General features: G+C 38.9%; 1 protein-coding gene across 1 annotated transcript in view; it reads right to left on the minus strand.

Annotated features, from left to right (window-relative positions):
- LOC113070299 (single-stranded DNA-binding protein 3-like) overlaps positions 1-13612 on the minus strand; it is a 60491-nt gene that overhangs the window by 34439 nt on the left and 12440 nt on the right. The window contains exons 3-4 of the mRNA XM_026243540.1: positions 10745-10806; positions 4218-4302 (exon numbers count right to left, since the gene is read on the minus strand). Coding sequence (XP_026099325.1) covers positions 4218-4302; positions 10745-10806 — 147 coding nt within the window. The remainder of the gene's footprint in view (positions 1-4217; positions 4303-10744; positions 10807-13612) is intronic.

Genomic DNA, 13612 nt, shown 5'->3' on the forward strand with positions numbered 1-13612 from the left:
TAAAATGAGAATAAATAAAATGGAAATGTCTACATACTATTACTACTGTAAACTTTGCAAATAGGACATCAGCCCCTTCAAGTCAATGAACAATAACAAAGTGGGCTGCAATGAATATCTGTGCAAAACGTCATGGCTCCGCTCCTACCCAATGACAGAGGCACGCAGGTTTTTTTCCACTGGAGTACTCACGTGAAGGATGCGTGCACAACTAATAACTAATATCATCACGCTATAAAGGGTTGGCCTGCGCTGGGTGCGCCCCTCCCCCTATAACTGTTCTGTCTCGCGGAGGAGCTCATTTGTGTGCATCTGTGTGAAACACGCGCTCTGAAACACGCATAGGAAAAAAGAGCGACAGAAAGAACGGCTCCCCTCCAGCCGTGACTCGGCTCCCATCGTTCATGTTTATGAGCCGTTCAAAAGAATCGGTTCGTTCGCGAACGTCACAACTCTAACAGCGAGCTCATCTGACGTTTACTAAAAATTAACATTGTTCACAAGTCCCGGAGCTCGAGTCCGAGTCGAGTCTGAAGTCTTTCGAGGACGAGTCACAAGTCGAGTCTGAAGTCACTGTTTGTGCGACTTAAGTCGCACTCGAGTCCGAGTCTCAAACTCGAGTCCCCATCTCTGTCATAAGCGCAGCGCTGCTGTGTTTACAGCGGTATCATCGCTGCTCTTCAATAAGCGCCACCTGCTGTCAGAGAGTGAATTTGCATTCTCATTCAGCCTGTCTGCCGTTTATGTTTCGTGCAGATAATTTATGAAGTACAGTTTCTCAAACTAAAGTCAGACCATATAGTTTTTGCTTTAAATTGTGAAATTATATAAACTAACTTGAAATGATACAAAAATATCTATTTTTTTTGTATAATTGTGAAATTATACAAAAACTGTTCATGCGGCATCTTTGTTTGGGTAGTGATTAAAATGCAGTGTTTCTTTAACGGTTTCATGCATTCTGATTCATATGAAGTCCCAGTTATGTGACAGCAAAAGTCTAAATGTAAATATAGCACATTCACAATAAAATTATTATCCAATGCCAGCAAACATATATACAGTATCAACCAATATATAGAATCATTTATAATACAAATACTCTAATAAATGTTAAAGCTTGTTTCTAATTATTGCATGGGAACAACACTAGACCTTTCACAGAACCAAGGTTACAATCTAGATAAAACTGGAATAGGCACTATCTGAACTAAAAAAAAATAAACTACTAGGCAACAGCTCCGACGGCAATCTGGAAATGAAAATAAAGGATTAGATCTTTCAAATCACTCATCACAACAATAGTTATGAACTCATCTGTTTACAAGCAACTCCACATGCAAAATTACATGACAAACATGCACACCTTTCTGCTGGCGTAACTTAATACTGAGGTTTAGACAAAGGCTCTGATGGGAGACAGGCTTCTCTGGGAGTTTTAGGAGATTTGCAGTGAGCAGGTTCACACGTCATTCCCACAAAACATGCATACCACTATATCCTGCTTTCCTTTCCTTAATGTTTTTCTCTTCTCCCTTCTTTCTATACAGTAAGCAACCCTCATATTGGACTAAATGATTAATTTACTCTATAACTGAGATTAGCAATCAATAGCTTGCCTATAAGTACACTGTCGTATTTCCAGATGACCCTGTCTATTTAAAATGGGTCTGTCTGGTACAAATGTGGTATTGAGGGTTTCTTGGTGGCACTAGTTGCTGCCTGGATTTGGGGAACTGGCTCTCCACTTCTGGGAGCCCAGCCAGAGACACAATCCTATAGCAATCCTCGGATTAGTTATGAACCAGATTCCACAGATCTCAAGATTTGCATGTTATATCCCATTATCTTTCCTCCCAACTGTAGGACTTACTTGCGCAATGTGCATCACTGGCCACTTGATGGAAAAAAAAAGAGACAGAAAAGAATGGTAGACAAAAAGATGGAAGAGTCAGAGTATTCCCAAATTCCACCACTAGGAAGTTTACAAAAACAATAATAAAAAAAATGATGGTTTTAATTCTACAACTGCAAAAAAATCTAGTCACCACTGAAGCCCTGACTTGCAGAAGCCAATATAACTGCAGCGCTGACAGTGAGGAGGATTTGACTCATGGGAATCCACTTGTTTTTCTCCCCCTGATCCACTGACACGCTAGGGAATGGGCACTGTTATCAGCCTTGCCTGAGATAGCAGGCTTGATGGGGCGGCCGGTCCACGGGGATCCCAGAGCTGAAGTTAATCAGACGGAGACAGGTCTGGAGTGACCCATGGGACTGACGCCACTGCCTCCTCCTCGTCCTCCATCTCCACCACCCCCATCACCACCAAAACTCATCACGACCTCCACCGTAAGACTCTTCACACAACATTAGCCTGGTGTCTACAAAAGCCTAAAAAATAGACAGAATTTAGCCTCAGGTCTTCCGAAAAGTGGCCAGCCATTGGCTCGAGAGTTGACGGCTAGGAAAATCATTCAGTGGCACAGTGTATCCCTTGAGGAACGAACTTGACGTGTTCACTTCATCCAAGCCCAATTAAATAAAAACCCCACAACCAAAATTAGTCCACTGGATGCAACATTCTGAAGCCAAATGGAGATTAATAGCCTGATGAAAAGATTTGGGAAAACATTTGGAACGGGACACAACACAGACCGGATATGCTCTGACCTCCTGAACTTTGCTGAAGGTTAAAGGTCAGGGGAAACCGGCCATTAATCCTCAGACCAGAACTCAGGGGCAGGACATCTGAGCCTTTCAAACTCACCCCGAGTCCCTGAGGTCCAGTAGCAAAGCTTAGAAACTGAGCTGGAGTTTACTTAGAAAAGGGCTCAGAGCATTTCAAACAGTCAATCGGAGCGGACAGCCTGTTTCACAATAGCCGCATCAACTTAGAGCACGGGTGGTCAGTCGTGCAGAGGAGGGGGTCGTCAGAACACTCATTTTGACAATCCCAGGTGTCCATTGGGTGTTAGAAATGATTAGGCGTATAGATTAATTGAACACACGTCAGACTTAATTAAGCATGGCGTTTAATTAACCATGTAATTAATCTTATAGAGGCCATACACAGGCACACGGATTCCAATTGGTTGAAACTTCAGCAGGCAGCTGGCACGAACTTGTAACTGTTCTCTGCTAGCAAGTCCAGTGAAGTAAATGTCTGAAATAAGAATAGACGCATAATCCCTTTCAGGACTCAAGGCCCGAGATCTGGCCCAGGTAAGACTCCAGTACTAGCAGTTAGTGGTAAATCATAGTTACTTTCATATAATCTTTGACATATTATCCTCCACTGGAGTGTATTCACAAGGTTTTAACACTGCTAATGTGGCGGGTAAAAGATATTTCCACAATTTATATTTGACGCTAAATTTCTGCCAAAGAAAACATGCAGAGTGGGAAAGAGGTCCCCATGTACTCTTCAAATTGTAGATACAGGCGCTAACACTCAAACTCTTCAAGACCGAGCCCAAGCGTTGAGCAAGGGTCAGTGTTTGTGGTCACATTAACATGGTCATTTGCAGTTGGAAAGCCGCGTCAACAAAGAACTCCCTTTTCTGGTGGAGCTCCAGGGTTGTCCACACATGCTACTCCAGTTCTCCATTACGAACTTAAAGCTCTTCCACAGATCAAGAGGTCAAAAGGGTCATGGTGCAGACCTTCAAAAGTGACCCATGAAAGCCCAGCCTTCTCTTAATCCTGCGGCCTTAAAGGGATAGTTCACCCAAAAATTTAAATTGTGTCCATCACCTTCTTATTCCAAGCCTTCACTTTCTTTTGCAGAATGCAAAACCACAAATCTTGATGTTGGTGCCAAATTGACTTTCTTTTTGTGGATCAAAAAATATACATTTTTTGTTTTGTTATACAGCAGAAAGTAAGTCATATAAGTTCGGAACAATATGGAGGTTAGTAAATTATTTTTGTGGGTGAACTATCCCTTTGAGAATCTGGGTTATTGTGCCAGAACTTTATTATAACCAAAGGTACATCAAATAAAGATACCACAGATTTACGATGATATTTGTAAATATTAAGAAATTTCCCAAAAAGCTTTACAAAGTCATAACATATGTTCTATCAGAAATTACCCAAAAATTCTGACAAAGAGCATTGATTACTGTAAACAGACAGTAAACGTCTTAATGCAGTCCCCAACAGCAGAACTTCAGGTTTAACTCAACCCCGTAGTGGATAAAAAAGGAACTCACATAGTCGTGGAAAGCCTTGGCCTCGCTGGAATGTTCACATGTCTCCCGTCGATCTGGAGCTGCACAGTACAGATCCCAGAATACACTGCAAAATAAGGCAGAATAAACAAAGCTGAGTATCAAATACATGGTTGAACTTCACCGAACTAAAAAGCTGTCGAACTAAACACCAACAGGCTGTGGTACACTTTACACTAAAAGACCATTTGAAAAACAGCACTGAATGGAAAGGTTTGTTCTAATCTCAGTTTTTCTAATTTCTCCAAATAGTTTCTCCTAATCTTTACCAAAAACCTTTTTTTTCTTTTTGGTATGCTTGGCCTCAGCTGTGGCCAACTGACCTACTCACAAATAAAAACACAACATTGCAGTTGCCATTTACAAGCCTTAAGGGTGTAGTTCAGCATGCACTATAAATAATAAATTTAATTCAGTGCTTTTTTACCATTCTGAGCTTTTTTGATGGAACCACCAAAACTACTAAGAAATCCAATCCACACCAATGAATTTATAACAACGATACAATGAATTTTTAACATCCAAACTAATTTTCAGAAAACTTCCAAGTTAGTGATTCAAGAAGCAAGACCTGCATGGTTTCGGGGGCAATGCAGATTTAGTTTCTCTATGGTTTAAACGTGCAAAATGGTTTCAGATCAGACATTGGCTCCAGCACACTGTAAAAGGCACTTCAGAGTAAGAACAGAAAACTGATCTTCTTCAGTATCACACTCAGAAGAACTTGACAGCTTCTATCAAAGCTGGGTCACTACAATCATAACCCCTGGATAGCTTCCCACTTTATGAGGTGTGACCTGCAAGTGGCTAATCAATTAGGCTTGATATTTGTTAATTAAGGAAATACAGTCCTTAAGGGCTGCTAGGGGGAGCAGGTTGCACTCCAAATGGTCCCTTAATTACTTCATTGAAAATAAGTATCTGTTAAACAGGTCGGCATTAAACCGCTCTCACTCTTTAGGTATTGATTTAATGGACGCTTCATAAAAGCTGCTGAAGCAGGGCTTAAGAAAACGAACGCAAGTTGTTCCATCTTCCGAGGCAGCACTTTTACTGCTGTGCATTATATCTGCTGATGTAACAAAATTAGACTTCTGTTCTGAATATGGGAAAAAGCTTACGTTTGATGTGACAGATTGCAAAAAGGACAAAATAGGCCGCTCACGGCACAGCGACAGGTCAATGGGGCTAATCAGTTTCCACCCATTTCATATATCTTGCCGTGGAGTGGGAACCATTTGACGGATTTGTGTTCGTGAGCATAACGCAAAGGATAGCTTATGACAGCTTTCATAAATCACTCACTGTTTATGGGTGGAATAAGAGAGCAAGATTAAACAACGTTCAGCTCAAGACTACAAAAGTAGAGGAACTGCTGGAAAAATCAAGTGTTTAGATTTAAGTGCAGATTGAATACATACTTCTTTAAGGGAATAGGTCAGCCAAAAATTTTTTATTGTGTCATCACTTACACAAAATTAAATGGATTTGGAACAAAACGAGGGCGTCCTCCATGGAACATAAAAAGAGAAATTTAAAGGCCACACTGGTTGCCCTTTTCCATGAAATCACAATGAATAAAGACCTTCAAACTCTTGAAAGGACACTAAAGTACCATAGAAGTATCATAAAGGTAGTTCATATGCAGATATGTGAAAAATGAATGAATGAGTATAATTCAAAGATTCTTAGATTCAAAATGATGATTTATTCACAAATCAGACTTCACTCATGAACGGCAAAAAAAAAAAATTATATTTAATAATAGGAGGATTTAATAATAATTGTACAGTATTCTTTGGACCACTTTTATGTAGCTTTTTTTGTGTGTCATTTTTGAGCTTGATAGCCTTAGTCCTCTTTCACATCAAAATATTCTTCAAATATTCACCTTTTACATTCCACTGAAGAAATAAGTCACATATTTGTAAGAATTTTTGGGTCAACTGTTCCTTTAAAAAGCAGAGGTGATGAATTTATAACAATGGTGAAGATCTACTCCACCTAGATGAGAGGAGGAGTAAGCAGAGGCACAAAAGAAAAAAAGGAAACAGACGACAAGATCAAAGACGACAAGATGCATTACATGAACCATTGATAAGTGCGTAAATGAGCGCTCAGCGGGAGGTACCATACTTTAACACCTCACATCCTATAGAAGCCATAAACCAAAAAACAAATAAAACATGTGAAAGGAAGGGAACAGAAAAAGCAAGAAAGGCACTTTGACAGGGGAACGTCATGCCTGTTCTTCGCCCTTCAGTCAGTGCACAATAAAGCTGGGCGGCATTATCATATCTATCAGCTGCCGTTAAAGAGATTGCAGCTTTGTTGGAAAGCTGCTGGAGGGAGACAGCAGGACCATCTCAAATCCAATCAGGGTGCAGGGGAAATCAAATAAGATGCCAGTTACACTTTGTTACTGAAAAGCCGCAACTAGACACACATCAAGGTGGGGAGGAATGGAGAGCACGAGCAAATCACGTTCGGTTACCTTGACTGCAGCAGGAAAACTTGTTTAATGCTTGTGTACTCTGTATGAACTAGGGGAGATTCTACTTTTCTTTTTCGACTGGGGGCCACGACTAATACAGAGAGGGCAATCTTATGCTGTGTATTTATATGCAGAATTGTAGATATCCAAATTATGTAAATTCCAGTAAGCTTTAAAATCAGCAATAAACAATGGAATTTATTCCCTACTAAAAATGAGAACAGTCAAGTACAATTTGTTTTAACTTTTATACTTTTCAGAAGTGAAAAACTATAATTAATAAAATAATCCAATCCGTGAACAGAGCACAACTCACATAAAAATAATAAAACTCAACAATGCTTTAATGTTTGAAGTTGATGGTCATAAAGCTGGTGAGATAGTGTTGTGTGTGTTGTGTGTGTGTTGTGTGTGTGTGTGAGAGAGACAGGAAAGCCTGGTCTATCCATGACACATATGTTGTTCCAAACCTGTGTGACTTTCTTTTTTCCATGTTAAAAAAGAAAATGTGAAAAAAGTTTGTGTCCATACAGGGCCTGAATTTCATTTTGGAAAATGGGGGTGAAAATGGGGGATTTGTTTAATTTGAGTTTGGGTATTTTATAGACATATTTTTAAACTACAATCATCCAAACTTAATGTTTTGTCACCCAGTGTATTTGTGTTTAACAATTTATAATGTTGGAGATTCATATTTATATGGTGAGGATATATATATATAATATATATATAAACTTTCAAACTCTGAATTGAATTTATTTGAACTAATGGCACAAACAAATCCAATAACAAAATACAACTAAAATTAACTGTTTTAAATTTTTAACACAGAATAAAATTAATCTATTTAACTTTAAAATATCACTGGTCAGTCTTCAATGTATAAATAAATATTAATGACAAGAGCAGCAGATTTATTTAGGTTGCTGTCTCTTTAAGACCTCATTCACGGATCAAACTGTTACACACAAGTTTTGTTTCTCAACTGTTTACATTAACTTAATAGCCTGTATACCGACAATGTTTAGTAGAAATCAACCGTTTACAAGAATACTCAAGAGGGACACTTTGACAAATTTTTGTATGCATTTAGCCATTTACCCATAAAAGCACGCTCTCAGACACATCTCTATGTATGCACGCTTTGGGTGTGAGGCAGCTCACAAAAAAGGGTCTCACAGTCAAATTGAGCACTTGAATGTTTAATATTGTAAGACTCGAAAGCATGTGCAAATTACACATACCTTCATCTATTTCGAGCATCTTTCACATTTAAATATTTGATGGATTTTCATACGTTACAAGTGCGGAAACTGCAGGAATAAGTCAAATTATGCGCAATCCCCACAATCCAGCACCGAAATTCAAGCCCTGCCATATGTAATGAAACACAAAAATATATGTAATCAAAATAGAGCTTGTTTTGTTTTCCTTCACCTTTCATTGTGTAGTTAACTATAAGGTTTACTCTATTCTTCTAGTTATCTATCAACATGTTCATTATAATTAATATATATACACATTTAAAGACAAAATACTTTTACTTAAACGTCTGAAAATTATAATGTCGGATACTTAAGTTAAGTTAACAGGTTCATGAATATTTTAACTGAGATGTTATGTGTCATGCTCAATGCATCACCAAAGAAAAAAAGTGTAGGTGAAAAAAAAAATTTTTTTTTTACAATTTAAAATATTAAAGCAAACAATCAGGAAAAAAAAAGGGGCATTGGGACGGGGCAATGAACTAAACCACTGGATTCTAACACTGGTTGCCCACACATGCAACAAGCCCGTACATGTACACCTCCCCAAAAACCACGTCTCAACATTTTTTTCCTTTTGATAAAAGATAATATAAGACAACATCTCAGAAAAATTACTTCTAGTACCTCAATGTGACATATTTTGAGTATATACAGCAAGAAACAAATATGTAGGAGGAAGTAATTAGATGGCGTGGGAGCTTACCCTTTTAAAATGAATGAGAGTTGGTGAAAACTATGCCTAAATAGCCATTTGGCAGTTTTAGACAAATTATTTACTTTAAGACTAGATTTTGATTTTGTCTTGATTTTAAAAACATTCTGCAACACATCAGAAGTACGGCATAGAAAGCACTTGTTAGAACACTGTACAACGTCCATGCAACGACACAAAGATGTCACCAAACAATATAAAATAAATGCTTTACGTACATTTGCTAACCCACGTTTCTTTTGCTCTCGGCATCAAGGCAATATTGTAAAACATGACTTGACCTAAGAGTTAATCAATATAAGATGTAAATCAGCTGCTTTTTCATTTGCAGGAAGTCTTTTTGGACTGTGTTAGAGGAGAAAGATTATAAAGTAAGATGAATTGTTTAAAAGACGTTGAGTTGTACCCGTTTTAATTCACATCCAGGTCAACTTTATATGCACACAACCATATTTTTTTGTTTCCTGCGTTAACACGGTTAACGTTAAATGAGTGTATTGGACGTGAACACTTCTGTGTGGCTTTTCTCTCATCTCTACCAATGACAAAGAAGGATGTCAGCTTTAGGCCATCTGAAAGTAAACTCGACTGTCTCCTTTCTTACCAGACATTGATTAAACAAATCTATGCATAAGATAAATCGCAAATGGATGTCCTTTTTTTTCCTTTTCTTTTTTCCCCACACCTGCACCTCAAATAAAACCACCACCCCCAACCCCTTGCTTGCCTTACAACAGATGTGGATGACTGCCCCGCTCACCAAACTTTACCCCACCCCAGAGCCTGGTCCTACCATTCAAACCCGGTTACAACAGGAAACCGCCTTAGACAGAAGGGAAGAGAATGCAAAGGTGGGGGTAGTGGAGAAGGAGATTTGGCTGTTTAACACAAAGAAGACTGGAATGCAAGGAGTTAATCCGTTTGAGGGTTCTTCCGCAAACAAAGGACAGGCCTACAGACAAAGGTTGGTGGGGGTATGTACAGGGGGGAGGGGTTGGCTTTCCCTTACCATCTGGCCCTTTTGTTTGGGGGAGGGGGGTTGGTGGGGAGGGCGGTACTTTGTAGCCCCTCCGAGTTCCTTAAACCCCGCCTCTACGTGTTATAGCTCCAGACAGACGCTTCTCCAATAGTGTCAACACCATACAAGGACCCTCCAAAACCTACTAGACTCCTAATAATCTCACAGAGGGGAGCCAGTAATCCAAGATGGAGAATAAGTTGAGTGTGATAAATGAAAACACTGCTCTCTGTGAACCTGATCTACACGCACGGATCTTATTTTTGTGTAAGCTAAGAACATAACGTGAATTCCAGACAAACATGAGAGTCTCTAAAGGACCCAACTCAGGATAGACACCATATTTCCTTTGGATCCAGTGAAAAAAGGCTGCAATGGATTGGTTTACAGTCTGTTTGATTGGTTGTACTGTTGTGTATCTTGGGCTCGATAGTTCAACAGACAAAATATGAAAAATGAGTCTCCTGAAAAAATTACCAGAGGACAAAAAAAAAAAAAAACTCCTGGAAAATAGGGAGCTAACAATAAGCTTAGATCATCATGAATTTCCAAGCTAGTCCAAGCTAGCTTCTTGCTAGTGTAGCTAGTCCACTAGTTTAAACATGTTTTTTATTAGCAAAAAAAAAAAAAAAGAAGCTGGTCCGCTATCTGAGTCTGGGTTCTCTTTTGGCTGACCAAGGGAAATTTGCTGGAAAAGCAAGAATCCTGATTGTTTCAACAGGCTTGTGAATATTGGACCTTATTGAATGGATTGCAATACAAGTACTTGTCTCGAAATCAACAATCAGTCTTCAAATCGTTCCATAGCATTTCACGCAGTCATTTTACTCTAACATCGGTGTATAACATGGGCTTAATGCTGTACAGCAACTTACAAATGTAACTGTAATAAGGAGACATCTACTTCCAAAAATAATGGACCAGCTTTCATTTAGACTCCTCTACTGTTGCTAACAGCTAGCATGGCCATATCATCAGAGAATGTTAGGGGTTTTGAGTTACAAAATCGATACATACCACCACCATGAGTGCAGGAATCCAGGAGGCTCTCCTAATGTGATGTTTTTTTCCCATCGAATCTAAAAACATGGAAACAGACAGAGAAAAAGAGGTCAAGTGTGACCAGAGCAGGTTCAGAAGGCATGAACTACAGAAAAGCTCTTTCGGTTTAGCAGGCCAATCATTCCAGTCTAGGGATAAACACAAACCGTTTAGTTATTGTTTTACCATAACAACTAGCTGAAAAGTTAGTCCTAAAGAAGCCCTATAATTAGGGCTCACTGGTTTAGGGTTTAGACTTACTGGCACATTTCTAAATGATATATGGACACCTTGGTATATTTTTAAGGTTAAAAAAAGATGCTCAGAAACAATTTAATTGTTATGTAATGGCCAAAAAAACTTGTCTGGAAGTATTGTATAATTGGTGCTTCAAATGGGGGTTACCGAGCAACTTAAAACTATAAATTACAGACAAAATTGAAACATTCAATCCTTAATTGTGACTCACATCCAAACCAACCTCTAAAGTATAATATATATGACTAACGCACCATATCAAGTATTACCTAATGGTGATTTTCTGCACCAAATCAGGTCACGTTCACTCTCTCTTCACAGATTACATCTACTCAGCCTACCACTGTAATGGATGGTACTTTTCCAAGCAGACATATTGATTTTATAACATGCCCTGTCCGTAACTTTGCACCCAAAAAGCTGATGTGCATTATTTTGCGTCTCCCTGATGTAAGGGACTGATTAACAGTGTTTTAAAGCATGTGTGTGTTTGTGCTGATCAGTGCAGAGCTGTGCAGACCCTTGAGGTCCGAGGTGTAAGTAGAGGGAGTTTCAGCAGTAATTGTGAGGTGGCAAAGGGAACAAGCAGGTGACTGCTCCCTCATTAAGATTCAATGCACAGGTGCGTCCTCCTGCGGTGTACCTGCCTGGGCTGAAAGACCTCCCCTGTGGTGTACAAGTGTTCTTGCACTAAGGTTTTGAGATCTGACGAGTGTTCGCCTAATTGAATAGCAATGGAGGTAATGACAACTGTCGACGGCATGCGTGTTGACACCTTAAACATTGGTAAACATAGCCATCTATTTACTTGTTGACTCATTGATATTTACTTATGGTGTACAGTCTAATTGTGCATGCATATATGGCCTAAGTTGCAGAATTTGCCTTTCTAAAACTGTGCTTTTGGGTTGGATTGATACCCCAATTTTGTCATCAATACCTGAGTAAACAAATGAACAGCCTCTGTAAGTTATTTTGCGGTTAACGTGAGGATATTTAAAATGTATTTTTAAGGAAAAAAACTATATCTAAAGCCTGTGTTATACTTTCCGCATGGGCGATTCTGCGAGTGTCTGCTATGGTAGGAGTGACGTAAAAATCATCATGGGAAAGGCTCTGAGCGGACATCTGCGTGCCTCCCATTTTTTGTAACAGTAGGCTTCAAAAGCATCAATTGCACATGCGCAGGCTGTGTGAAGAAACCCATATTCGAACCTGTACAATCCATCGATAAAACAATATAAAGACAGCCAGATGTGCAATAATACTGAGCAATTGTTTGTTCATATGTTTGTTGCGGAGCGGACCATCAGCGCACACTTTCGGTAGTATAAATACAAGTAGTCCGCGTCAGCAATGTACGTGTACGTGTCTGGATTGCTCACGCGTAAAGTATAACAAAGGCTTAAGTGTAGGGTTTGACAGTACTTTAGAATGACGTACATAGCAAAAAATATTACCAATTATGGACACTTTACAAGAGTCCATTTGTAATCTTAACTAAGGTTAAATTAATGCTGTAGAATTATTGTTCATATTTAAATAAATGTGTGTTATTATTAATCAGTGCACTATTACAGACTAAAATGATCAAGGTAAAATCGATATATTAATATCTATTTATATTTAAAAAGGACGATACATTTCCAAGGTTACAGTACTCTTTATTTTTTGTAAAAAAGTTCAGAAGTATTTACTTGAAGAGTTATGTTTTGTTTTCATCAGTATTCATTTTAATTAAACTACAATAAGATATAATAATAAAAATGATTTATTGTTAAAAATCTTATTTGGATTTGACTTAAAGATGAAGTATAGAATGAAATAATAGTGAGTAAATATATTAAAAGCCATATTTCATGAATCTCACTCAACATATGGAGTTGTCCAGATTCTGAAATCTGTAAAATGTAGGCCTGGGCGAAAAATCGATTGAATGAATTAATTCGAATTTTTTGTGACAGGCGATTTAAAAAATAAGTAAATCGAGTTTTTGTGTAATGGCGCATTTTTGGCTCCCCGGAGCTTACGTAGCATTAGTTTCACATGGCAGTATGGCAAGTGACAACAACAACATCATAGCACACAACGAAACAGCAAGCGACAACATGGCTACCGGTGAGAGTTGGAAGTTTGTTCCCAAGAAAGGAATAAAATCATCTGTTGTTTGGAACTGGTATGGGTTAGCTGCGACAGACGTGGAGCAAGAGACCCCACGCTGCCTAAAGCCCATCGCAGTCAAAAGCAGCAGCACCAGCCGAATATGAAAATGGGGGTTACATTTGTCTTGCTTTTGATTATGGCTGCTCCGATCACGATCGGCCGATCATTAATGCGCATCTCGTCAGTAAAGCCGGTTTTCTAATCAGCGGTAAATTCCATCAGGTGCATGATTTCACATCGAGCAGGAGCCATAACTGAGCGTTTATTTTCAGCGTTTATTTGCGCATCTTCTCAGTTAACAAACGGCTCTGTGTAGTAACAGCTGCTCGATGTGAAATCACGCACCAGATGGAATTTACCACTGATTAGAAAACCGGCTTTACTGACGAGATGCGCATTAACGATCGGCCGATCGCGATCGGA

The sequence above is a fragment of the Carassius auratus genome, unplaced genomic scaffold (assembly GCF_003368295.1).
Source record: "Carassius auratus strain Wakin unplaced genomic scaffold, ASM336829v1 scaf_tig00003710, whole genome shotgun sequence".
NCBI lineage: Eukaryota > Metazoa > Chordata > Actinopteri > Cypriniformes > Cyprinidae > Carassius > Carassius auratus.